The sequence below is a fragment of the Scyliorhinus canicula genome, chromosome 14, assembly GCF_902713615.1.
Source record: "Scyliorhinus canicula chromosome 14, sScyCan1.1, whole genome shotgun sequence".
Lineage (NCBI taxonomy): Eukaryota > Metazoa > Chordata > Chondrichthyes > Carcharhiniformes > Scyliorhinidae > Scyliorhinus > Scyliorhinus canicula.
The window spans coordinates 27,787,281-27,805,016 of record NC_052159.1 but is presented as its reverse complement, the minus strand read 5'-3'; the positions used below and the strand labels follow the sequence as shown (position 1 = coordinate 27,805,016).

The 17,736-nt window shown below is 44.4% G+C and overlaps 2 protein-coding genes across 4 annotated transcripts; both read right to left on the bottom strand.

Moving 5' to 3' along the window:
- Positions 1-1,945: 1,945 nt before the first annotated feature.
- On the bottom strand, positions 1,946-7,806 carry LOC119977366 (BTB/POZ domain-containing protein KCTD21-like). Of its 2 annotated transcripts, none has more exons than XM_038818188.1 (2): positions 7,677-7,806; positions 1,946-3,393 (listed from the first exon to the last, which is right to left on the bottom strand). In XM_038818188.1, exon 2 carries the CDS (start codon positions 3,381-3,383, stop codon positions 2,640-2,642), a length of 744 nt encoding a protein of 247 aa, XP_038674116.1. In that variant the 5' UTR covers positions 3,384-3,393; positions 7,677-7,806; the 3' UTR covers positions 1,946-2,639. The 2 variants fall into 2 exon arrangements, with proteins under 2 accessions (XP_038674116.1, XP_038674117.1); XM_038818189.1 differs by lacking the exon at positions 7,677-7,806 and adding an exon at positions 4,657-4,692.
- lipt1 (lipoyltransferase 1) lies at positions 5,714-8,178 on the bottom strand. 2 transcript variants are annotated; one of them, XM_038818186.1, is made up of 2 exons: positions 7,677-8,178; positions 5,714-7,590 (listed from the first exon to the last, which is right to left on the bottom strand). In XM_038818186.1, exons 1-2 carry the CDS (start codon positions 7,827-7,829, stop codon positions 6,439-6,441), a joined length of 1,305 nt encoding a protein of 434 aa, XP_038674114.1. In that variant the 5' UTR covers positions 7,830-8,178; the 3' UTR covers positions 5,714-6,438. The 2 variants fall into 2 exon arrangements, with proteins under 2 accessions (XP_038674114.1, XP_038674115.1); XM_038818187.1 differs by having other exon boundaries at positions 5,714-7,576; positions 7,677-7,849.
- Between the last annotated feature and the right edge of the window lie 9,558 nt (positions 8,179-17,736).

Genomic DNA, 17,736 nt, shown 5'->3' with positions numbered 1-17,736 from the left:
AAGTTCTTATTCCCAGTATCGTACCTTAGCTTAGCTTGACAAGCACCTCGATGGATATGAGCAACTCTCTGGTACCTGAGAGAAATGCTCACTCTATGAGTGTCAGTGATTATTTGTGAGATGGATGAATGAATAGTGTGGGGATCAAAGAGAAGGAAAAGCAAATAAGCCCCAATTGACATTTCCAGCAGGAGTCATTGAAGGTGAATTTTTTAAAACTTGCATTTATGTAATATTAAAATGGAAAATGCTGGAAGGACACAGCATGTCTGGCAGCATCTACAGAGAGAAACAGAGTTAATGATTTGAGTCCGAATTATTCTTCAAAGTAGACTTACTCCCTCCACAGATGCTGCCAGACCGGCCGAGTCTCCAGCATTCTCTGTTTTAATTTCAGATTTCCAGCATCTTCAGTATTTTAATTTCATTCACATAACACTTTTCACGACCACAGGGGCTGGTTTAGCTCACTGGGCTAAATCGCTGGCTTTGCAAGCAGACCAAGGCAAGCCAGCAGCATGGTTCGATTCCCGTAACAGCCTCCCCGAACATGTGCCGGAATGTGGCGACTAGGGGCTTTTCACAGTAACTTCATTTGAAGCCTACTCGTGACAATAAGCGATTTTCATTTCATTTCATAAAGCACTTTTCAGCCAATCACATACTTTCATAGTGTTGGAAACACAGTGACCAATTTGTTCACAGTAAGTTCCCACAAACAGCAATGCGACAGTGATCAGACATGCTTTCATGATGTTGACCGAGGGATAAATATTGGGCAGGAAACCAGGGAGAACTCACTTCATTTTCAAAATAGTGCCAAGGGATCTTTTCTGACTCCCTGGGAGATGAGACTTCAGTTTCATGTTTAACCTGAAAGATTGCACCTCAGTCAATGCAGCACTTCCTCGGTAATGTAGTGTCAGCCTTGGTTTTTGTGCTGAGATCCTGGAGCAGAACTTGAACCAAGAACCTTCTGGCTCCAAGATCAGAGCACTACCAACTAAGGCAGGACTAGTACAGGTTTACTACACTCCACCATCCCAATCCCTTCAGATTATAATCACTGCAACAACTGTAGTTCCCCCATTACTGCCCCAGCAGGATCATCTAACTTGTCATAGAATCTATTAGGTTAGTACCAAACCATGCGGTGCACTTACCCACTGATGTGTGTCGTATGTTTTAATGGAATATTTTTAATTATTTGATAGGAAAATGTACTCAGATAACCAAGACAGGAACATAACACTTGAAGTTATATTTATGGGGTAAGATCATGTACAAATCTGTCTGCAGGTAAACTTTGATTTGGGGGCATGAGGCAGTGAGATTGTTTCTCCAGTCTTGACTGCTTGTACTTAATTGCAGCAGGAATTTGAACATAGATAGTATTACTGATCAACTCCATAACCAATATATTACCATGCATTTTAAAAATCTTCTAAGTGCTGTGTTATGCACATTGGTCCAGTAAGGTGCAACTAAATTTAATTATTTTTCATCATTTGTAGGCGGTACAGTGGTTAACACCGTTGCTTCACAACTCCAGGGTCCCAGGTTCGATTCTCGCTTGGATCACTATCTGTGTGGAGTCTGCACGTTCTCCCCGTGTCTGCGTGGGTTTCCTCCAGGTGCTCCGGTTTCCTCCCACAGTCTAAAGATGTGCAGGTTAGGTGGATTGGCCATGTTAAATTGCCCTTGGTGTCCAAAAGGTTAAGTGGGGTTGCTGGGTTGCGGGGATGGAGTAGAAGCGTGGGATTAAGTGGGGTGCTCTTTCCAAAGCCGGTGCAGACTCTATGGGCTGAATGGCCTCATTCTGCACTGTAGATTCTACGATCAAAGTTTTCTTTGGCAATAGCTATTTGTGGAATCTTGCCGTGTGTAGATTCTGCCACATATGCTGACATAACATGCATTCCACAGGAAAAAACAGTCATTTATATAATGTAAATTGTTGTGATTTATTTCTGATATGGTGTGGTACAAATATAAGTATTTCTTTCCAAATCTCAACTGCTAATACTATTAAGGACCAATTTTGCCTCCATTTTTATTTAAATATTGCCAAACCTTGTTTTCTGTAATGAGAGAAAATCAACAGTGAATATTCATCATTGTGAAAGTTAACAAATTGATTGACACATAACCCTTACACTGGGTAACATCCCAAGCTACTTCAGAGGAGTAATCACACACACAAAATGAAACCGGACAATAAAAAGGTCTATTCTATACAAAGAATGTAAGGAATAAGTTGCCAGGTGACTAAAAGATGGATTCAAGAGGTGACTGCCAGACAAGGCAGCCACAAAGTATTCAATGATTAATGTACAGCCAAGGACATCCCGCCAATAGAAATTAGATTGCGTCAGCAACTCTCAAAAATGTATGTGCACATTTAGGATGATTTATTTTAAAATAAGTGTCCTCGAGCAAGCGAATCTAGCAATATTAGTTTAATCTCAACTGCAAAATTCCACTGTACCACCAAAGGAATCAACATTCATGATGTTACACATGACAGAACTAAGTGCACAGCTGGTAATAAATGCTGTTCTAAATAGAAAAAGGAAGCGTCTATTTATTTTTTTAAACCCAAAAGATCAGAAATACGTGTTAGTTGGCTTGCGGTATTATCAATACTGAGTGAAATGCAGAATCACTGGATCGGATAAAACAGAAGGAATGGAATGAAGAAGGAATCCACCATCGACAGCTATTTTTATGATTTGCTGAACAAACATTTCCAGATTTCGGATTTCCTTATGGCTTGGTGAAACATAGAGGCTTTTCCAATTCTGCATTACATAATGTCTTTCCATTCTAGTTCCATTACTTTCAACCCATTCCAGCGAAATAAATTTCTGATCTTCCAGATTGGTGCCTGCAGATACATTATCTCCATTGAAAACATAGTAAAATTTGGAACTGAGGATTTTCAGTAAGGCACAGGATGTGGAAAATACTTGAACGTTGACAATTTTTACAGTGGAGGACCCAACATTATGTGACTTCGAGTTGTGAATGATGTTAAGCATTACATTATTTTTTATTTCAGTAACTGGCGACTTGACCATCTGTAGAGCCTCCAGCAGAGGTTGGATCTGGAAAAAATCAGCCTCTCTGTTCAGAAGGTCCAGCTCTTGGAAATTAACTGGAAGGTCCAAGTGCGATGTTCGAAGAAAATTCAGGATGTAACGAAACATTTTTCCATCTCTGTCTATGAAGTAGTTTCCTTGCTGATCCACGCTGGTGGTCATTGTTCCGGTAAACATTAAGCCAAGCATTGATTCTGGATAGCGAGTTAAAGTCTTTTGGGAAGTGGTGTATAACGTTCCCCCTACATTCAGCGTTATTGGTTTTGACATGCTGAAATCCATAACTTAAAATCTGTAAGTAAAATAAAGACTATGATGTGGAATCTTGAAGAAAATATATGTCCTGTTAAAAATGATCTGCCTTTGTTGTTAGGTCCTAGACTGTTCCAATAGTCTTGAATCACGTATAGAGAACTTGTAAAGATTCTCCTTTTTCAAAATGATTGTTAGCTATTAATGATACCAGTATCAAGCACTCCCTACTATAATATGGCATAAATAGCTGCAGATTAAATCTCTTTCATCTATGTCCTCAAAAGTGGTCAGCTACAGTTGCACACTCAATGGAAGCAGTGTGCCTTTCTGTTTCCCTTTTAGGCATTTAAGAGAGACTGCCATTTAACATGAAATTCGGAACAATTTTGCGCTGTGGGCCCTTCTTGCTAGGAATTGGTTTGAGAATTACTGAGCTTCATGACATCATCACTCATCGCCTACCTCAGCTACACTTGCAGCATTATTTTCCAGACAGCAATTAGGACCAGGAGCCGAATAATGTTCCTCTATCTAACCTGGGAGCACAAGAATCCAATTGTCGTACCCATCCTACTTTTGCAACTGAGATCAGTTAACTTAGCATGAAACAGGGACTCCCTGGTCTGTCTTATCAATAGATAAACTCAAGTGAACTACTACTGGGAGATCTAAACCTTAAAAGAAAATTAATTCCACAGAGTAGCCATTTCCCCAGACAGTTGTTTTGCTCTTCATACATCTAACATAGAATATTCCATAGCTAACACGTTGTCAACATGAAAGTGTCAAACACCACACTAAGAAGTCTTGGAAAAGTGAAGTATTGTTGCATCACGTAAGAAAATAAAGATAACTTTTTGAAGTTATGTGCCCAATTTACTTTGAATGTCAAAAGAAGTTGATATGAGCACCATGCTTTAGCAGATTGAATTCCAGGCCAACAAAAGGCCTATAAAAAAAGAGTATGAACTGCAATGTCAAAAACCATGTACTTGGAGAATTCTTAAACTATTCCTTTTGTTGATCAATGAAAATTCCAGGATAATCTACATTTAACATCTGCCCTTACCTATATTAAGGAAAAGCAAACACGGTCACACCCAAGATCACAAAAGCAGTTCAAGGAAGTTTGGATCCACAGACCTATTAAAACTTTGTTTTCTCTTCTTAGAGTATTATTGTAATGTTTATTTCCTCTGACAACCACCTTATTGTAACGAGATCACCAAGCTAATTAGACTTAATTCGAAATTCGATGGAAAATAATTTGAAACAGGAATGTGCTGCAGGTGCTCCTTACCTTCTGAAAAAGGCTGCTCAGCCCACAGCATTCTGGGATATGTGGTTTCATTACTCCGTCCCAGAATGCATTTCAGCTAGTTTCATTTGAAAACACACCTGTTGCTGTCACATGTTTTTCTTATTCACAAGATATAGGCAGCGCTGTGATTTCCCCTTCTTGAACTGTTGTAGCTCGTGTGGTGAAGGCATTCCCAGTGTTGTTAGGAAGGTGTTCAGGGATTTTGATCCAGCAGCAATAAAGTGATATGTTCCCACGGGGTGAGCTCATGTGTCGTTGTTCTGGCTGTTCTAGGTGGAGGAGGTCATGGATTTGGAAGGTGCTGTCATCATAGAATCCCTACAGTGCAGGAGGCCATTCGATCCATTGGCCTCTCTGAAACAGCACCCCACCTAGGCTCAATCCCCCACCCCATCACCTCACCTAACCTTTGGATGCTAATAGGCAATTTAGCATGGCCAATCCACCTAACCTGCACATCTTTGGACTGTGGGAGGAAACCGGAGCACCCAGAGGAAACCCACACAGACATGGGGGAGAACGTGCAAACCACACAGACAGTCATCCAAGGCCAGAACTGAACCCGGGTCCCTGGCGCTGTGAGGCAGCAGTGCTGACCATTGTGCCACCACGCTGTCAAAGATGCCCTGGTGAGTTGCTGCAGTGCATCCTGCATACAGTACTCACTAAATGGTGATAATGGGGGGTGTGAATGATTAATGTGACGTGCGAGGTGCCAATCAAGTGGGATGCTTTGTCCTATATAATGTTGAGCTTCGAGTGTTATTGGAGCAGTACTCATCAAGGCAATTGAGAGTATTCCATCACACCCATGATCTGTTGATGGTGGACAGGTTTTTGAGAGCCAGCAGGTGAGTTTCCTGCAGTAGAATACCCAGCCTCTGTTGTGCATCTTTTAACTGTATTTTTCCCAAACTCCCTTAGCTACAGTTGTTTTTCCTCACCCACCTCCTACTCAATACCCACTGTCCTTCTTGACTCCTGTAAAATGTTTTTGTACAGGGTGTAAATATAAAATGTAATAATAGTGCAGCAGTTTTCAGATCTAATTCATCAATATTTATTCATTACCTTGGCACAAAATAATCCAAATTTAACTTAAAAGTAGATTATTTAAAAAAAACAGAGGTTTGGAAATCTTTAATAACGAAACAGATAATGATAGAAATATGTAGTGAGTCAGCATAATTCCAACACCTTTTTTTCATTTAAAATTAGAATACTGCTCTATACAGTACAATATATGACCCACTACCATCTCATTTTTGAAACCTTTCTTCATGAGATGCGGGTGTCACTGGCATTTGTTCTCGAAGGTCTTCTTGAACCACTGCAATCTATTTTTTGGATATTATAAGGATTTTAATTACAACAAAAATATATCCTTTGCACTCTGTATTGTTAGTATTTTATACAAAAATATTTCTATGTTCTACTTATCTAGTTGATCAATTCAAGCATTCCCAACAATAGATAGCCAATTATTTTGATTCAAGCCCTTCACCCGTACAGGCTATTTGTGTTTCAATTTTCCCGAAAGAAAATATTTATTTCATATATCTGGGTCTTTTTTTCTCTCTCCAGTTTTAACTAAAGTAGCACCAAGTATTGTAGGAAAAAAATATTTTTGCAAAACTCATCTTTGGTAAGAATTGCACAAAGCAAAACCAGAGATATTTTTTGCTTGATTCAAGCTATCTCTCGGTAGGTTCAGCAGTATTAAATTCAAGTTTGCATGGGGAGTTAACAAAAGGCTAAACATTACATTATCGCCATAACTTGTTCACAAAGTGCATTCCATCTGTTATGTAGCTCATTGTCCACGGAACAAATCCTTAAATGGGCGCTTGCCAAAACCATTGTTTCAGTAGGGCAAAACCTATTGCCAATGAGGTCTGAGGCTAACTGGTCACACATGGTAGATGGTAGCCACTCAGAAAACACTTCAATACTACAACTTTCAATCCTGCCATGGTTAATGCTCATGTTCAATTTAACCTCTTCCTCGTTCACATCATGGTGCAGAGAGAACAAGTGGCTGATACTGAACTTGGGTGTTCTGCCATAGGTCCACTCCCAGCTTTTCAGCTCCTGAGTAAATTTGCCAATTCCTGGCAGCAACAGGTCGTCTCGAGGGTCGATGAGCATGATTTGGCCACGGAGGCCGTGGCGCTTTGCGTACTCCGCAGCAATGGCCTCCATCAGTACATCACAGGTGAGGGTGGGATCCTCTTCACAGAGGTTTTTCACTCGGGCAGGTGTGCTGGGGGTAGCGTTGGTTTTAAGACCTTGGTGTGGAGACTGGAGCACCGAGGAGAGCGTGGACCTGTCTGAGTTGCAAAGCAAGGTGCAGTGGTGGTAGGCCGAGGTCCTGCCAATCTTGGAGGCAGTGCCTGAGATCTTGAAGGCCCGGTTGAGCAGCAGGTCGTGCCTGTCTGTGGCCATGACGTCCAGGTGAGGTCGGATCCCCTTCAGGGCGGAGATGAGCAGCTCCAAGTTGCCACGCCTGTCGTAGCCCTGCCTGGAGGTGAAGAAGGTCAGGTTGATGTTGCCCAGGTCGTGGTACACGGTGCCTCCCCCACTCCTCCTGCGGCTCAGCTGGACCCCTCGCTCCCTCATGAGTTTCAGGTTGCACTCCCGCCAGGGATTCTGGTGGCGACCGATGACCACGGCGGGGCCGTTCCTCCAGAGCAGGAGCGCCTGCCCGCCCCAGGTCTGCACGTACTCGTGTAGCCAGTCCTCCAGCGCCAGGTTCTGGTAGATGTCGGTGGACAGGGACTGCAGGAGCAGAGGGCCGCCGGCCTGGCACTCACCCAGAGCGGCCAGGGTGGTGTAGCGAGCAGGGCACAGAGCTCCCCACACTGTCCGGAGTGCCGCTTCCAGCAAGGGCATGGCGTGGCTGCAAAACACAAACTAACAAATTAAAAAACCAAAATGCAGCCAGCGACAGCACGGAAGCAGCCGCCCCTGCAAACTAATCGCCAGGAGCGTTTACTCACCGCCTTTAAAATACTCCTGTCCTCAGCAAAGCGCCTTTCCCTTCGTCCCCAAGTCCTCCTACACCGTCTGTCATTGCAATGGGAGAGGACCTTGTGCGGGACATCAGATGAGCTATTTTCACTCCCTCGCTTTCTCTCTCTCGTTAGCGCCATCTACAAGGAGGTGCTGCTGGATAAAGTCCCTGCAGGGTTGATAGAGGGCTTGCACACTTCCAGACGATTCTGGGATGGTTCCCCTTCCATGATTGGAAGAGAAACACTGACATATTCCAAATCGTGCTGGGTTTTAAAGACAATGGGAGCGAGGGGTGGTGCTTTAGCGAGACGGAGGGAAAGGCACCGTGAATGAGATAAAATGTCCATTGAATCCCTACCGTGCAGAAGTAAGCCATTCAGCCCATCCAGTCTGCACTGACCCTCTGAAAGAGCACCCTACCAGCGCCCACCCTATCCTTTATGTGCGACGTGGTATCACAGTGGTTAGCACTTTTGCTTCACAGCTCCGGGGTCCCAGGTTTTATTCCCACTTGGGTCACTGTCTGCGTGGAGTGTTCACGTTCTCCCCATGTCTGCGAGGGTTTCCTCCAGGTGCTCCAGTTTCCTCCCACAAGTCACGAAATAAGAGCTTGTTAGGTGAATTGTACCCGAACAGTCGCCGGAGTGTGGCGGTGAGGGGACTTTCAAAGTAACTTTATTGCAGTGTTAACGTAAGCTTACTTGTGACAATAATAAAGATTATTATTATCCCCGTAACCGCAACTAACTTTTTTTGGACACCAAGGGGCAATTTAGCATGGCCAATCCACCTAACCTGCACATCTTTGGACTATGGGAGGAAACCGGAGCACCCGGCGGAAACCCACGCAGACACGGGGAGAAAGTGCAAAATCCACACAGACAGTTACCGGAGGTTAGAATTGAGCACAGGTCACTGGTACTGTGAGACAGCAGTGCTAACCACTGTATATGTACTCCTGTGATACTTCCTGCACTGCAGTGACTAGACTTCAAAAACACATTTTGCTTGGAAGTACTTTGGGAGGTCTTGGGGTTACAAAAAACGACATATCAGTGAATTTATTTTTCAATGGTAGTATTGTTTCGTTGCAGTCCCAGTTCGTGCTACAACTGGATGGGAAGATCCCAGATAGGAACCGTGGCTTCTTTGACTGTAACTTTTTACTTTTTTTAAAACGTGGAGTCACAGGGCTGCTCATTAATTTTAACAACAGGAAAAACACATTTATTAAACAAAGAAAGTTGACGTGTCCATCTCTGAGCAAAGCCTGTAGAACACTGAGTCCTTCACTAATTGACTAACCAGCCTAGCTCATTGATGGATTGAGAGGGAGATGTTGTTCATTGCGTTCTGATAACTTCTGATAACTTTGCACGCCTACACCATATGGCATCCTAGATTTTGCTCAGAAACACATTCACCACACAGACGGCAGCAATTCAAGGAGAACGCTTTCCATCACCTTCTGAAGGGCAACCAAGGATGGACATTAAATATTGACTATGCCAGAAATGCACAGATCTCAAGAAGGAAAATATATGCCTCAGAAATATCTGCCAGGGGGCAGCACGGTGGTGCAGTGGTTAGCACAAACTGCCTCACGGCGCCGAGGTCCCAGGTTCGATCCCGGCTCTAGGTCACTGTCCGTGTGGAGTTTGCATATTCTCCCCGTGTTTGCGTGGGTTTCGCCCCCACAACCCAAAGATGTGCAGGTTAGGTGGATTGGCCACCCTAAATTACCCCTTAATTGGAAAAAATGAATTGGGTACTCTAAATTTATTTAAAAAAAGAATTATCTGCCAGATAAGCCAATATGTAATGTACTACTGAATCTATCAGGCCACTGACACCAAGTTTAAAAGGACAAATAACTTTATCATCTACTCCAAGGAAGCAAAGGGAGAGGGCCCAGCACAACACTAGATGGCAAGAAACCCAGGTCTTAGCATTTATTGACAACACTCACCCAGTCGCTTCTATTAAAAAGGAAATGATGCCTCTTTTGGGTTTCTGGAATTGCTTGCATTATTTATGCTGCTGCTGTGGTTGCCTGGGCCAGTTTACCATCCAGCACAGCAAGTGTCATTCGAGTGGGCCACCTGAGCAACAACTCACTAATATCTCAGCTCGTTATGCCACAAATCTGATGCTGGGTATAGCCTCAGCATATTCAAGAACATAAGAAATAGAAGCAAGAATAGACCATATGGTGCTTCTAACCTGCTCCGCCATTCAGCAACATCGTGGCTAATCTTTTACCTCAACACCAATTCCAATTCTCCATATCCCGTGATTTCCTGAATGCCTAAAAATCTGTCTGTCTCAGCCTTAAATATTCAACGATGGAGCATCTACTGGGATAGAAAATTCTGAAGATTCACAACCGTTTGAATGAAGAAATGTTTTCTCCTCTCAGTCCTAAATGATTGGTCCCTTATTCAGACACTATGACGCTGTGTTCATTTTTTTTTTTGTTGCTTTTTAAAATTTAGAGTAGCCAATTATTTTTCTTTTCCAATTAAGGAGCAATTTAGCATGGCCAATCCACCTAACCAGCACATCTTTGGGTTGTGGGGGTGAAACCCACGCTAACACGGGGAGAATGTGCAAACGCCACCGGACAGTAACCCAGGGCCGGGATTCGAACCAGGGACCTCAGCGCCGCAGTCCCAGTGCTAACCACTGCGCCACATGCCGCCATGACTCTGTGTTCATGATTCCTCAATCAGTAAAAACAACCTCTCAATATCTACTCCATAAAGTCCCTTCAGAAATCTTGATTATCCTCAATGGGATCATCTCTCATTTTCCTTAACTTCAGAGAGTAGAGGCCCAATTTGCACAGCCTCTCATAAAGGACAAGGCTCTCACCCCTGGACCAGGAGTGGGGGCACAAACTGTAGAGCTGCTGTCAGGTCAAGGAAACTTTTAATCAAGGCTCCATTCAGAAGGCATTCCAACATGGAGAATCTTAAAAGGATGGAATTACGATGAATGGAGTCCAATTTTACATTACAAATATTTAATCATCTTTATTAGTGTCACAAGTAGGCTTACATTAACAATGCAATGAAGTTACTGTGAAAATCCCCTAGTCGCCACACTCTGCGGTACACAGAGGGAGAATTCAGAATGTCCAATTCACCTAACAAGCACGTCTTTCGTGATTTGTGGGAGGAAACCGGAGCACCTGAAGGAAACCCGCGCAGGCATGAAAAATGAAAAAAATGAAAATCGCTTATTGTCACGAGTAGGCTTCAATTAAGTCACTGTGAAAAGCCCCTAGTCACCACATTCCGGCGCCTGTTCGGGAAGGCTGGTACGGGAATCGAACCGTGCTGCTGGCCTGCTTTAAAAGCCAGCGATTTAGCTCCGTGAGCTAAACCATGCAGACTCTGCACAGGCAATGACCCAAGCTGAGAATCAAATCCGGGTCCCTGGCACTATGAAGCAGCAGTGCTAACCACTGTACTACCGTGCCACCCATAATTCTTATTTATGTCTGCACTGGATATTGTCTCAAATTCAGTGTCACCAGTTTATCATATACATGGACCAATCGCCATGGAGGGACCCTAAACCAAAATAACCAAATTTACTGAATGCCCAGCAAATGAAGAAGTTACCAAAAATATTTCATTTTTGTAGCTTTAACTTTTACAGAGAACAGAACCAACACAAATTAAACATAAATTAACAGGCAAAGGTAAATTCCACTTTAAATAGTCAATACAACACAAGTACATCTTACACAATCACAAGCACCCGCATCAGTCACCGCACATGTGTTCCCCTATATAGCCACACAGTTCCACAATATGCTGTTCTTTATTAAAGCAGGGTGGGTCAGGAGTCCTATCTGACAACAACCACCACCTCTGGGTCATTTGGAACAATTATCATCAACAAGGCATATTTCTACAAACTCTCTTTCCCTCAGGCCATGACAATCCTGATGGTGTAGCTTTCCAGAATTCTATTACCAACCAATAATATTCCAGTTCACAGTTTGGCTGTTTCTGGGAAAATACTCAGCTCTCCGAGCTAGTCACACAACTTTCCAGATTTTAGACCTGATTAGTCACCTTGCAGATAGTCTCCAAGATCTCCTATCCATTTTTCTGCCAAACAAACAAACTAACCCCGAGACAAATTGTATGTAGAACTAGAATACACCATTTATAAATAAGGGGTCTCCCATTTAAGACAGAGGTGAGGAAAAATTTATTTTTTCAGTAGATCTTTGGAATTCTTCACAGGGATCAACGCAGGTTGGATAATTTAATATCTTCAAGGCTGATTCAGACAGATTTTTGATTGGCAAAGGAGTTAGGCATTATGGGAGACAGACTGGAACGCATAGTCAAGGCCACAATCTGATCAGTCATAACCATAGAATCATGGAATTTACAGTGCAGAAGGAGGCCATTTGGCCCATCGAGTCTGCACCGGCCCTTGGAAAGAGCATCCCGCCCAAGCCCACGCCTCCACCCTATCTTTGGACTCTAAAGGCAATTTAGCATGGTCAATCCACCTAACTTGCACATCTTTGGACTGTGGGAGGAAACTGAAGCACCCGGAGGAAACCCACGCAGACACGGAGAGAACGTGCAGACTCCGCAGACAGTGACCCAGCGGGGAATCGAACCTGGGATAATCTTATTGAATTGTGGAGCAAGCCTGCTGGGCCAAATGTCCTACTCATGCCCCTATTTCTTTTTTTAAAATCTTTTTATTGGCATTTCCCATATTTATAAACAGTTGTGTGTATATATACACATCACATTTTTCTCGCCCGTGTAAATCTCCCCCCACCCCGGCTTTGGCTGTGCTTTTCTTTTATTTTCTGGACAGAGTGGAAACAAATGGGGGGCCATCTCTCATGGTTTATCCGCCTTCCTTCAGCGAGACAGTCTGCAGCTGTGGTGCTGCCGATCGCCAGCCGAGCAGGATTCTCCGGCGTGCGATTAGGGAAGCGAAAGTTAGGGCGTCAGCCCCTTCCCCATATGTAACTCTGGCTGCTCCGATACCCCGAAGATTGCCACTATTGGGCATGGCTTCACCCTCACCCTCACAACCTTGGACATTGCCTCGGAGAAGGCTGTCCAGAACCCAGCAAGCTTGGGGCAAGCCCAAAACATGTGGGTGTGGTTGGCCGGGCCCCTCTGGCACCGCTCGCATTTGCCCTCCACCTCCGGGAAGAACCTGCTGATTCGGGTTCTGGTCAGATGCGCTCTGTGAGCTGCTTTAGGCTTAGCCTTGCGCAGGAGGAGGTGGAGCTCACCCTGCTCAGTGCTTCGCTCCAGAGTCCCCACCTTACCTCTGTCCCCAGTTCATTCTCCCATTGTTCTGCCCCTATTTCTTACAGAGACTATGTTCCAGTGCAGATAATTTTGGACGTGTTGAGCATTCCAGAGTGGACACTTTTCAGTCAAAGCTGATCCAGCAGATGCAGGTAATGGACTGCTTCTTATCAGCTCCTATATTGTATGGAGATCTTTTCATGCAGGGACTCAATATATGGACACTTCTCAATAAGCAACTACATTTAGGTAGCTTTTTTTTCTCACTTTATCCACGATTCATCATTTGAAACATGGAAGTGAGACTTTTAGTCTCCTTCAGGACCTACCAGTAATGCGGAGGTAGTGGTGTAGTGGTATTGTCACTGGATTAGTAATCCAGCAACCCCAGGATAATGCTCTGGGCACACCCAGGTTCAAATCCTGCTATGGCAGATGGTGAAATTTGAATTCAGTAAAAATCTGGAATTGAAAGTCAAATGATGACCATGAAACTGTATTTTTTTATCATTAAAAACCCATCTGGTTCACTAATGTCCTTCAGGGAAGGAAATCTGCCCTCCTTACCTGGTCTGGCCTACCAGTGACTCCAGACCCCACAGTAATGTGGTTGACTCTTAAATGCCCTCTGAAATGGCCTATCAAACCACTCAGTTCAAGGGCAATTAATGTAGGGCAATAAATGCTAGTCCAGCCAGCAATGCCCACATCTCATGTGACAATAAAAAAAAAGCGACCTGATGTTTTCTAAAAATCGTAGTGTTAAATGTAAAGGTTAGCACTGCTGCCTCACAGTGCCAGATTCGAAGGTTTGATTCCAGCCTCAGGTGACTGTGTGGAGTCTGTACATTCTCCCCGTGTCTTTGTGCGTTTCCTTTGGGTTCTCCAGTTTCCTCCTACAGTCCAAAGATGTGCAGGTTCAGTGGACTGGCTATGCTAAATTGTCCAAAAGGACAAAACCTTGGTAAGGACACATTTGGAGTACTGTGTGCAGTTCTGGTCACCTCATTTTAGGAAGGATGTGGAAGCTTTGGAAAAGGTGCAAAGGAGATTTACCAGGATGTTGCCTGGAATGGAGAGTAGGTCTTACGAGCAAAGGTTGAGGGTGCTAGGCCTTTTCTCATTAGAACGGAGAAGGATGAGGCGCGACTTGAGAGAGGTTTATAAGCTGATCAGGGGAATAGATAGAGTAGACAGTCAGAGACTTTTTCCCCGGGTGGAACAAACTATTACAAGGGGACATAAATTTAAGGTAAATGGAGAAAGATATAGGGGGGATGTCAGAGGTAGGTTCTCAGAGAGTGGTGAGCCTATGGAATTTGTTACCACAGGAAGTAGTTTAGGCCAAAACATTGTAAGAAGCAGTTAGATATAGCACTTAGGGTGAAGGGAATCAAAGTATATGGAGGGAAAGTGGGATTAGGCTATTGAGTTGGATGATCAACCATGATCATAATGAATGGTGGAACGCCATGATTATAATGAATGGTGGAGCAGGATCGAAGGGCCAAATGGCCTCCTTCTGCTCCTATTTTCCATGTTTTATCTCAAACTTGTTGGGCAGTGAACAGTTTCAAAGCTTGTGATACAAAACTTGGAACATTGTAAACTGTGAGGAGAACAGTGCAGAACTTCAAAAGTTGGTCGAGTGGCAGACAGATGGCAGATTATGTTCAATTCAGAGAAATGTGAGCTGATGCATTTCAGTAGGAAGAACATGGGGAGATAATATAAAATAAGGTGTACAGTTCTAAAGGGGTGCAGGAGCAGAGGGACCTGGGTGTATATGTTCCTAGATCATTGAAGGTGGCAGGATGGAGAGAGCATTTAATAAAGCATAAAGAATCATTACAGTGCAGAAGGAGGCCATTTGGCCCATCAAGTCGCCATGAACCCTCTCAGAAAGAGCACCCTACCTCAGCCCATGCCCCTACCCTATCCCCATAACCTAATAACCCCACCTATCATAGAGAAATACAGCATAGAACAGGCCCTTCGGCCCACGATGTTGTGCCGAACTTTTGTCCTAGGTTAATCATAGATCATAGAATTTTGGACACTAAGGGCAATTTATCATGGCCAATCCACCCAACCTGCACATCTTTGGACTGTGGGAGGAAACCGGAGCACCCGGAGGAAACCCACGCACACAGGGGGAGGATGTGCAGACTCCACACAGACAGTGACCCAAGCCGAAATCGAACCTGGGACCCTGGAGCTGTGAAGCAATTGTGCTATCCACAATGCTACCGTGCTGCCCTTAAGAACAAATTAATCTACACTCCATTATTCTACCATAATCCATGTACCTATCCAATAGCCGTTTGAAGGTCCCCAACGTTTCCGACTCAACTACTTCCACAGGCAGTGCATTCCATGCCCCCACTTTCCCTCCATATGCTTTGATTCCCTTCACCCTAAGTGCTATATCTAACTGCTTCTTACAATGTTTTGGCCTAAACTACTTCCTGTGGTAACAAATTCCACAGGCTCACCACTCTCTGAGTGAAGGAATTTCTCCTCATCTCTGTGCTAAATGGGTTATTCCATATCTACAGACTGTGACCCCTGATTCTGGACACACCCACCATCAGGAACATCCTTCCTGCATCCACCCTGTCCAGTCCTGCTAGACGTATACAGGTTCTATGGGATTGTAGACATCTGAGATGGCCACTTGCAAAGGGAAGTATGGCCACTTGCAAAGAATCATGGGAAATATGGCCAACGCAGGATCCAGACGAACTTAGAGCTTAAGTGTATATTGGCCACTAGATAATCAGACACTATCAAAACCCCCAGCCGATTTGCATTCTAATGGCCCATTTCCCTAGAACAAAAGACTTGTACTCAGGTATCAGATACAGATACAGACTCATCGGTGCCACTCCCTTCACCCAGAAAGACCAAACAGCCTAGGTCAATGACCGTTCAGGACACGCCCAGCCATCAAGGCACCTGTCCCTTTGTTGGCTAAGATTGAAGGCAGTAATCGAAGCCTGCCGAATTATTGGGTCCAAAGCTAAGGACCACTCAAAAGAGCGTGAAACCCCGAAGGATAAAAAGAGACACAGCCATGTGTTCAGTCTCTATTGGCCCCGGCGCACCGGCACTCTCTTGGCCCAGACTACGACACCAATTGCAGCACCACAACCAGAAGCAAGTTCAAGACCAACAATCGCTACCAGACGGATGAGCCCAGCAGAAACAAAGTCACTTCTCCAGACCCAGTCACGCAAGATCCGAACAAAGGCCTTGTTCCTCTGCATAAAGCCGGGTGCCTGAAGTTAAGTACAGGTTGTTATAGTATTAGGTGTAATTTAGCTTGTAGTGTTTTATGGTGCATGTCGAAGTAATTCTTGTGTAAAAAAACTATCATTGAACTTGAACTAACTAACTGGTTGTTGGGTCTATGATCGATATCCGGCTAAACCTTATAGTGGTATCATTTGATACCTGGCGGCTCTGAAAAGAAATATCATCATGAATAACTGTCATATTAGTATCAAGTTAAAAAGAGCAACATTATTGGCGTCTCCGGTGCCAATTGGCAACAGGATCCCTCTTCATTCTTTTGAACTCCAGCAAAATCAATCCTCACTGATTCAATCTCTCCTCATACGTCATAGATCATTGACGTATGTCAGGAAAAGGAACTTCTCCCAGGAGACCCAGGTGGGCTTCTGCTAAACACTAATATAAGAACAAGGCCTAAATTTTATGGCCCGTCGCAGTGTGTCTCCACCCCATGGGACTGTGCTATCTCGCTGGGTTGGAAGCCTGTAAAAACCTGGCTGAAATACTGCAGATTTCAGTATCTTCACACTGCTGCCTCACAGTGCCAGGGACCCGGGTTCGATTCTGACCTCGGGATACTGTGTGGAGTTTGCACTTTCTCCCTGTGTCTGCATGGGGTTTCCTCTGGGTGCTCTGGTTTCCTTCCATAGTCCAAAGATGTGCAGGTTAGGTGGATAGGCCATGCTAAATTGGACTTAGGTGCGATATGGAGATCGTATGGGTTGGGCCTTAGTAGGGTGCACTTCCAGAGGGTCAGTGTAGACCCGATGGGCCTAATGGCCTCCTTCTGAGCTGTAGGGATTCTATGATTCTAGGCTGGAAATCTGAAATGAAAACAGAAAATACTGTAAATACTCAGCAGGTTTGGCAGCATCTGTGGTGGAGACACAGGGTTAACATTTCATATCAATGGCCTTTAATCAGAATTGAAATATTAACTGTTTCTCTCCACAGACACTGTCAGAACTTCTGGGTATTTCCACTATTTTCTGTTTTTCTTTCAGTTTCTGTTAGACACTGGCAGATGGTGGAACTGTTTCTTTTACTACTATTTTACTCTGTAAATTGCATAGGTACATTTAAGGGGAAGCTAGATAAATATAAGGGGCTGGATTCTCTGATTTTGAGGCTATGTCCCCGTGCTGGCGTTTTACAACAGAATAAAATGGCGTAAAATGGTCAACGTTCCTCCGTTTTGCTGGGGACTAGCATACCGGCAGCGTAGAGCACCCGGCTCCAGCTGCTGATACAGCCCGGAGAATTGCCGGGTCCGTGGCTGCGCATGCACACGGTGAAGGCCTGCAGCAGCCGTGCCGTGCAATAAGGCACTGGCCACTCGCGGACCCGGCCTGCAAAATAGTGCCCCCTCTTTAGCCGTCTCGTGCGCGCCAGACCACCCCCCCCCCAACAGTGCCCCCAGACCCCGGCAAAGTCCCCCCTG

What these genes read in the sequence shown, in the direction of transcription:
- LOC119977366 (XM_038818188.1), bottom strand. Translation starts at nt 3,383, where the DNA reads ATGGATTTCAGCATGTCAAAACCAATAACGCTGAATGTAGGGGGAACG.
- lipt1 (XM_038818186.1), bottom strand. Translation starts at nt 7,829, where the DNA reads ATGGCGCTAACGAGAGAGAGAAAGCGAGGGAGTGAAAATAGCTCATCT. An exon ending in ACAGGAGTATTTTAAAGGCG is followed by an intron (nt 7,591 to 7,676) that starts GTGAGTAAACGC and finishes TTAATTTGTTAG; the next exon opens with TTTGTGTTTTGCAGCCACGC.